The 9465-nt window shown below is 50.7% G+C and overlaps 1 protein-coding gene across 1 annotated transcript; it reads left to right on the top strand.

Moving 5' to 3' along the window:
* Positions 1-425: 425 nt before the first annotated feature.
* Positions 426-1866, top strand: LOC309796185 (uncharacterized protein CXorf49 homolog; the record flags this gene model as incomplete). The annotated part of the gene is made up of 1 exon (XM_082609243.1): positions 426-1866. Exon 1 carries the CDS (start codon positions 448-450, stop codon positions 1864-1866), a length of 1419 nt encoding a protein of 472 aa, XP_082465369.1. The 5' UTR covers positions 426-447.
* Between the last annotated feature and the right edge of the window lie 7599 nt (positions 1867-9465).

Below are 9465 nucleotides of genomic sequence, written 5' to 3'. Positions count from 1 at the left end.
CCTCACTCCCCTATCCCCTGTATAGATGGGAAATGGAGGCTCAGAGCTGTGACTCTAACCGGAAAGGGGAGGCGGGACGGGAGGAGGCGGGCCGAGAGACTTGACAGAGGGAGGCACTCCCACCATCCCCTTCACCAGCCAACTGCTCGGACCGCCCACGGGCTTGGGGGCAAAGCAGAGGCCCTCGACCCCATTGGTTAGGCCTCAAGGGGACAGGAGAACAAGGCGCCCGCTGGTTGGTGGGGGCCGGACCAATGAGGGGGCCGCGTCGCGGGCGTGGGAGGCGCGCTGAAAGTCGCGCAGCGTGTCGTCTGAGGCGAGCTCGTGCGCGGCGCCTGAGGTGGTTGACGCTGCTCACTGAGCGCCGCCCGCCTCGTCTGCCGTGACGGCGACCGCGACTCGGGCCATCAACTGTCGCCCCGGTTCCGCGGCCGCCCGGGTCGCGACATGAGCTCCCCAGATGAGGTGTCTGTGTGGGGAACGGGTTTCGGCCCAGAGGGCGGGGAGCGAGCCGGCGTCCGCCCGGCGGGCCGCGCAGTTCCGCGGGGACCCGACCGCGGCCCCGAGCCCAGGAAGCCGCCGAGCGGCGGTGGCGGGAGCGGCTGCCCGGATCCCAAGGGCTTCCAGTCAGAGCGGGAGATGCTAGAAGCGGGAGGGCCGGTGCTGTGTGGCCGCGAAGGCCGACCTGGCTCCCCGGCTGACGACATGAGGGACCTCCTGGACCTGGCCGAGGAGTCTGCGGCGGGCACCACGCAGCAGCTGTACGACTGGGACGTGCTGGGCTTCCGCAGATACCCGTTGGCGGAGCGCTGCGCCTCCTTCGAAGTGTCCGCCGGCCTCGAGGCGGGTCCCGGCGGTCCAGGAGCGACCGCCCAGAGCTGTGGGGAAGCGCCGCCGGCTCTGGCCGGCCCTCTCCACCTCGGTGGGCCTGAAGCGGGCCAGGCCTGGGGGAAGTCTAAGAGAGCCACTATGCATAGGTTGAACGTGGCTGCGGATCGCCAGCGCTTCTCCGAGGAAGCCCTGGGCCTGCTGCTATCCGACTCCGAGTCCTCAGATGAGTTCAGTGACACAGAGCTGATGACGGTGAGTACTTACCCCGGAGGAGGAGGCCAGGCCGAGCCCAGCAGACCCGAGGATCCCGGGGACACTCCCAGTCACTCGAATTTCCAAGTCAGGGAGAATTTCCTTCACGTGACAGGCTCTTCCCTGTCCTCGGCTCTGCGAGGACTCTCTTCGGTTGTGGAAAGGCAGGGCGTGGGAGAGCAGGGCATCTCTTCCCCTAAGAAAATGCAGAGCGTGCTCTGGGGGAACGGGGGCAGCAAGCCCAGCTACCCGGGAGCTGCTGCTGCTGCTGCTACGGCAGGTGGCCTGCCGCAGGTCACTCCTAGGAAGAAGGGGACCCAGGAGAAGAAATCCCTCGGGGGAGCCTCCACACTTGCCCTGGGGAAAAACTTCCCTTCCTGGGGGCAGCGAATCTGGGCACCTCCGCTGGAACCGGCCACCTTCCCCCCAGTCTCTGGTATTCCGCTGCTTGGGAGATCCAAGAGGTATACCTTGGTCCCTTCCGGAACCAAACAGGCCAAGCACACCAGCGCTGGGAAGAAATCGGTGGTCACGTGGACAAGGGAGTCTGAGGCTGTGGCGGGAGAAGATAAGGACCCAAATAGAGACCCAGCCCCAAAGGGCCAAGTGAGTAGGCCAGGCTCCTCCTGTCTCCCCACTCTTCCCCGCCCCCACCGCACCCAGAGCACACGTCTTCACCCATGCTGCCTCTGTCCACCCCTCAGGGGTCGTCATTGGGTGCCCCTCGGTCACTGGGTCATTATGATGCCTGATCGGGCTCCTTTTACTAGGGACAAACAGTAAGGTAGCGCTTCGGGTGTGCTGGGCCTGGTTCTGCACCCTTGGCCTGTTTCCAGCGTCCTCTGAGAGACTGGGGCTGGGATGGAAGGGAGGGTTGGTAGCTGAATTGGGTCGGGGGATCCCTTAAAAGCTTCCCCGAAAAGCCTGAGTATTCAGACTCACCAGCTTCCTGAATCCTATCTCCTAGGTGTTCCCCAGACCTTCCTTGCAGGGACCCTGGGCTTACTCAGTGCCCCACTGTTGTCCCTAGATCAGCTCTGCCTGCTGGCCTGGGGCTGACGGAGGGAGAAAGTGCTAATGAGATCAGCCTTTCAATTCCCTTCCCAATTCCCTGCCTCACCCCGGCCCAAATCACACAACTCTCTCTCTCTCTCTCTCTCTCTCTCTCTCTCTCTCTCTCTCCTCTCTCTCTCTCTCTCTCTCTCACACACACACACACACACACTTCCTTAGTCCAAATCAGTGAAAAATTTTTGTTTCAGCTGCCAGCTCACAGGCCAGGGACATCTTATCCGCGCATGCATCGTGGAAAAGGCAGCAGTGGCGAGGTCGACACCAGAGGCCCCCAAGATCCAGGAAAGTCAGAGCCCTTGGCCCTGAACCAGGGAGAAGTCATGCCCAGGGGTCCTGCCCCCTCAGGTGAGTGTCGTGGGTTTGATAGGAGGGGAGGGGAGGGGGTGGAGGGCAGAAAGCTCTGGCTCTGTCTCTGTTGGGGGCACAGCCTTTGTCTCAGGCAGCTTCTCCCACAGGAGACGGGGTGCTGGCAGGGCTGGCCTTGAGCCACATCATCCTGTGTGTGGGGTTTGTGCGGTGGGGCTGATCGGTGGCAGTGCCACAAACAGCTCCTCCGGGTGTAGCCTTACAGGGGAACAGCCTTTTCTGTTAAGTCCTTTTCGCCCACATTGCTCTCCCACGTGCTGGCTGTGGCTGCAGCTCTGGGAGGGGCGAATCCAGAGCCACATAGCTTGGGGACCACAATGGCGAAATGGCTGCCCCCGGGTAACAGCGGAGGCAGGCCCAGAGAGAAGGTTCGGGCTTCTGGGCAGAGCAGGGGCGGCTGGTCGCCAGCAGAGGGTGGTGCCGCCTCACCTCACGGTAGACCCCACTTGGCCCTTTCCACCTCACTGGGAGCCTGGGAAGCTGGATTGTGTGTCCTTTCCCTCTCAGGTGACTGGGAGCCACTGGACCATCCCCCAAGACCGGAAACGCCGCAGCAGCCACTGGGAATGCCGGGCTGTCCTTGGGTAATGCTTCCTCTGGCTCCTGGAAATGCAGGCCCAAACTCGAGGGTGGGATCTGGGTCCAAGTTCAGCTGACATGTGTGGGGCCACCCCTCCCCTGCCGCCATCACGTACCCCATGGAGGGAGCCCACCTGCTTTCCACTGAGGAGCCCTTGCCATTCTAGCCACCCGGCTTTGGGGTGCAGGGCCCGGTGGAGAGGAGAAGGTGGAGGAGAGAGGAGGCCAGATTATACTAATCATTTCCTCCTGTGTCTGCTGGCCTAGTGTCTCGTGCTACAGAGAGAAGTAGACGACCTTAAGAAGAAACTTGGTATGAGGAACCAGGGACAGAGAGCGGTGTCTTAGTTCAGAACCCGGGTGGGCACCTGGGGTGGAGCTGGGCTGCAGGTGCAGTCGGCCTCGCAGGGACCAGCATCACTGTGGGGAGGAGAACCTAGCAGGCCTGGCCCTGGAGCCGGCTGTGCATGTACAACTGGGCGTGTGTACAAGTAGCAAAGTACTGTCTGGACTGCATGCACACTTTGCCAACCAGACCCGTCCTAGGGAATCTCCTTCTGATAGGACTTTTAGAGATGCCTCGTTGATTTTCCCTTGAACTGCTGCTTGGTGTGGCTTCTAAGGTTCTTGTTGGATTGTTTGTGTGTGTGACGAGATCTGACTGGTTGTGGCACGGCCCACAGCATCAGAGCTGCTGGCACACTTTGTTTCCCTTTAGGAACCAGTTCCACATTCAATTTGGGTGGTGGGGAGTGATCTGGCCCAGAGCTCTTTGCATCGGGTCTGGAGGGGGTTTCAGGTTTCAGGGCTAGGCGGTTCCTCACGGGGATAGGGGGACGGGCTTCCATATCCCTCTCTCTGGAGTGCCTACTAATGCCTGTCCCTGTTGCAGACACCATGAAGGACATGGCTCTCAGGATCCTGACACTTTGAAGTGAGTGTTACACACACCGTACCCCTTCCCACAGTCCTGGCTGTTGAGCAGGGCTGGGGGCTGGCCCTGGCTTGAGGCTCTTCCCTGACTCTGCTGTTTTACAGGTTGAGCCCAGCGTCTTCCTGCAGGAGGGGCAGCTGGTACCTTTGGATCCCGGGAGCTGTGGCCAAGCTCGTTCCCTCCTGTTCTGCCTCAGCTAGGGCTTCCTCTACCCTTGTTTTGCCCCCTCCCCAGTTTCACAGCAGTTTCGAAATAAAGTACCTCTCATGTTATGTGTTCTGCCTTCTCTCTGGAGGGGTAGGGGTAGGGTTAGGGGGCCGGGGCACGGCACTGCTCCACAGCAGAGCCTTTTCCAGAACAGTATCTTTCACATCCTGTGGTGGGGACTCTGGAGCAGCCTCTGCTACCATCCCTGCAGTCAAGTCAGCGGAGTGCCCCAGGTCTGGGTCCTGTGTGTGCTCTCCCTGGCCACATTGACACGTCATCCCTTGCCCCCAAAGGCCCTCTTCTAATTCTCTCCAAACCACCCTCCTCCTTTGGGGTCTGGTGGTTCCCATTCATCTCTGCCATTACCCCTCCCCATCAGCAGGAACTCATGACCCCCTTCCAGAGCTTGAATCTGGAAGCATTCACATCCTCCCTGCCCTAGCCAGCTGACCACCCTCCTCCAGCCTGGTCGTCTCTATACCCTTGAGTGGAAATTGGCCTGTCAGGTTCTATGGCAAGTATGGTTAGTAGGTCTGTGTTCTTGCATGGTCCCTGTCAAATACTCTTCCACCAGCCCCATGACACAGATTTTCCTGGAAATTATATTTATGTGTCCCAAAGAGACCACCCAACATGAGCTACCCGGGACAGGGGCAGGGTGGGCGCAGTGAGGATGGGAAGTAAGGAGTGACTGCGCCTGGACAATGGGGAGCACTTGAGTCCACCCTTCCCCCATATTCTCACAGTGACTCGCTTCCAGAGTCCATGGCATGAGCTCAGGTGGACAGACCATATGTGGGATGGGGCAGTCGCAGACCTCAGGGTCAGAAAAGAACATTCGTGGGACTTAATCCACTCAAACCCCTCCCTGGAGAAGGTGGGCTTGATTGCTGCCCAGGCCTCTGGCTGGATTCCTACGATGTACCCAGTGCCCCCCCCAGTCCAGCCTGTACCAGGCTTATGTTCTAGCCCCTCTTGCTTCGGCACTGCTCCCCACTGAGCTGAGGCCATTACCAATGAGTGTGTGTGCACTTCGAGGAAACAGAGCCAGCCTAGACTTTGGACCCGCCTCTAACCTGTAGAGACAGTCATTCCAGGTCTTGTGTCCCTGCAGACACTCTGGAGAGTGTGAAGCTAAGTACAGGCTGGAGACCGCCATCACAGGAACTCTCTTCCCAGTGCACACTATGGAGGGTATGGGACCAGCTCAGTGGTATGGCACCATCCCTTCCAGCCTGAACTGCTCTGGCTCAGAGCCCACTCCCTCTAGCCTCTAACCACAGTGTGCACACTGGGGGAAAAGTGAAACCAGAAGAGAAATACTGCCCCAAGCCCTCAGGACCCAGCTATATCCCAGACCAATGTGGAGACTGCCATCACACCTGGGAGAAACCCAACTTCCTCAGGGCTCTTAACTCTGGCCCTTCAGGTCCCAACCCCACACCTGAAAGGGCAGTGAGGGCCATTGAGCAGAGAAGAAACCCCAGCTCACACCTTATTCTGGCTCTAGCCCCTTCAACTCCAGACCTGTTTCCCACCCGGGCAGTGACTGCCACCACACCCTAGGGGAAGATGCAGCCCATGCTCACTTGATATCTAGCTCTCCCTCCAGAGCCACTGGGCACATGCAGACTGAACAGGGATGGTCCCACACAAGAACACACCCACAAGACTGGGATAGATAACTGTCTCACCTAATTTCATAGAGACAGAGAAAGTTTTAAAAAGATGAGTAGACAGGGGAACATGTTTCAAATTAAAGACAAGAAAAAATGCTGAAAAAAACCCTAAGGAAACTGATAAATAACTTAACTGATGAAGAGTTCATAGCAGTAGTAATATGAATGCTAACTGAACTGGGGCAAAGAATAGATGAACACAGTGAGAATTTTTAACAAAGAACTAGAAAATATAAAAAGGACAAGTCAGAGCCGAATATAATAACTGAAATTACAAATACACTAGAGGGAAATAACAGCAGATTAGGTGACAGAGAAGAACACATAAGCAGTCTGGAAAGTAGAATAATGGAAATCACTCAATCATAAGTGCAAAAAACAATTTTCTTAATGAGAATAATTTAAGGGACCTGTGGGACAACATCAAGCATACTCACATTTGCATTATAGGGGTCCCAGAGGAGAAGAGAGAGAGAAAGGGGTTGAAAACTGTATTTGATGAAATTATGGCTGAAAACTTCCCTAATCTGAAGAAAGAAACACAGAGGAAGCACAGAGAGTCCCAAACAAAATGAACCCATACACACCCACATCAAGAAATATAATTAAAAGGGCAAAAGTTAAAGAGAGAATTCTAAAGGTAGCAAGAGAAAAACAAGAGTCACATACAAGGGAAGCCCCATAAGCCTATCAGCTAATTTTTCTGCATATACTTTGCATGTCAGAAGGGAGTGGCATGATAAGATTTAAAGTGCTGAGAGGGAAAACCCTACAACCTAGGATACTTTACCCAGCAAGGTTATCATTCAGAATTGAAGGAGAGATAAAGGCTTCTCAGACAAGCAAAAATTAAAAGAGTTCATCAATACTAAACCAACCTTACAAGAAGGGTTAAAAGGTCTTCTTGAAGTAAAAAAACAAACAAACACTGACTACAACAGGAAATAAGAAATGAAAGGATGGGGAAAATATACTGGTGAAGCAATTATATCATAAAGGCTGGGTATTTACCAGTTAAATAAGCTAGTACAAAGGTTAAAAGACAAAAATTGTAAAATCAACTGTAACTACAATAAAAAGTTAAACGATAGACATGAAGATGTGAAATATGACATAAAAAACACAAAATGTTGGGAGGTGAGTAAAAAATGTAGAGCTTTCAGAATGTGTTTGAACTTAATGACTATTGGCTTAAATCAAATAGTTATAGGTCAACATAAATGAACTCCATGGTAACCATAAATCAAAGACCTACTGTAGTTATACCAAAACTAGAGAGAAAGGAACACAAACATAACACTGAAGAAAATCATCAAACCACAAGAGAGACACTAAAAGAAGAAAGCATCCTCCTGACTTCAAACTGCAAGTTGCAGAACGATGGCCTCAAGATACACATTAGTCAATGTTTTTCAATCCCAAATGAATCGTACCTAATATTTGATAACCTTTGGGTGTATGTTTCAATGTCTGAAAGACAGTTTTCACTAGATGTTAAAGTTGTGGGATAGCTTCTAACAGGACCCAATAGGTTTATAGAACAAATTTATGACCTTGGATCTCCCCAGATTGGTTAGGAAGGTGTACAATTGGTTTCCTTTAGGCTCAATGTCACCTACAGGTAGCCTTGAAAACAGCTGCTGTCATCCTGCTTTCAATGTGGGCATGTTGGGTTCAATCAGTTTTCCAATGGTATGATTATTTGGCTGCAATATTTATTCCTTCACTTGGAATAGAAGATATCATTACTCATATAGAGGCTTTAACAAAATTCACCCAGCAAGCCTTAAATGATAGTAACCAAGCTGTGTGTTTGCTCAGTTCAGAAATCTCCATGATGAGAAAAGCAGTCCTACAGAATTGCATGGCCCTCAATATTCTAACAGCTTCCCAAGGGGGAGCTTGTGTTGTAATACATAGTGAATGTTTTGTTTTTATACCTGATGAGTCTTCTAATGTAACCCCCGCTTATGATGCGTATGAAAAATTGGATTTCCACTCTGAATGATCGTCTTCCCAGTTTAAGGGAAATGCTAGGAAAATGGTATGGTTCAAGAGGATATTGGCTTAAATCTTTACTAATGATATTGTTGCTCCTATTTCCAACGTTGATTACAGTTTGTGTAACTTATAAAGTTTTAGTTTCTTGTTTTTTGCACTGTGTATCACCTGCTCCTACTAAGATAATGATATCTAAACAACTGGAAACTATTGATCACATCTATAGTTCTCTATAAAATAATGGACATGCACAATGCACATGCAATGTAAAATTGGTGCAAGTCCTATTGGACAATGTGGAATTGGCCGTTAGTCCCTGCCAGACATCTTACTAGTACCACCCCCTAAAAGGAAAGAAAGAACTGGGCTATTAGGACCCAGCATCGAGGGACATGATGGACCCAAGGCACGTAAAGAACCACCCTAGCATTTAGGGACCAAATACTTGATCACCTAATTATTTCTATTGAAAGATTAATGACCAAAAGTGGAATTAATGAAACAAAATTATTTTCAGGCAGGACAAGAAACATTTTAAGCATAAAATTCTCTCTCTGCCCATTTGAGCCACTACCCCCTCCCCTTTAGTGTGATTTGTGCATCACATTATACATTAACTAGATCCCCTTAAAAGATACAGGAATGCCCACACACCAAAAAAAGAGAAAAAAATGAAAGAAAGAAAGAAAGAAAGAAAGAAAGAAAGAAAGAAAGAAGGAAGGAAAGAAAGAAGGAAGGAAAGAAAGAAAAGAAATTTCCTCCTGGAATCAGCAAGGTAACTCCTTAAGACATAACTTTCCTTTCTCAATCCTGTAATGCCTCATTAATACCCACTACTCGCCTTGTTGGACTATGTAAACTATTAATATGCTACTTTGTCTCAAAAACTTATATAACGGTTCTACCTCCAATAGGTGGAACAGTCCTCAGAGTTTTCTGAAGATTGTCTCCCAGGTTATAGTCCTCAGGTTGGCTCAAATAAAAATTTCCACTTTTCTTCGACTGACTATTGATTAATTTTTTTGGACAACACAATGAAACCAAAAGATGGTTTTTTAAAAAGATAACAAATCACAAACCTTAGGCAGACTGACCAAGAAAACAAAAAGATTCCTAAGGAATCACTAAAATCAGGGCTGAAAAGGGAGACATCACCATTGAGCCTATTGAATTTAAAAAAAACATAAGAAAATAGTATGAAAAATTTTATACCAACAAATTAGACACATATATGCAATGAAAACATTTGTAGAGAGACACAAACTTCAAAACAGACTCAATAATAGACAATCAATTAAATTAATAATTAAAAATATTCCCACAATGATGCTCCTGTCCAGATGGCATCACTGCTGAATGCTATCAAACATTTCAGATGGAAATAATAGCAACACTCCAGAAATTCTTCCAGAAAATAGAAGAGGAATGAACACTTTCAAAATAGCTCTAGTAGGCCAATATTACTGTAGTGTGAGCCTCTGACAGTTTTTTTTTTCTTAATTGTAATGCAAGTGCCTGACATTAAGCTTTTGATTGCTGAGG

Source organism: Mesoplodon mirus, assembly GCF_964341445.2.
Source record: "Mesoplodon mirus genome assembly, chromosome: X".
NCBI lineage: Eukaryota > Metazoa > Chordata > Mammalia > Artiodactyla > Ziphiidae > Mesoplodon > Mesoplodon mirus.
This window is presented reverse-complemented; position numbering and strand designations above follow the sequence as displayed.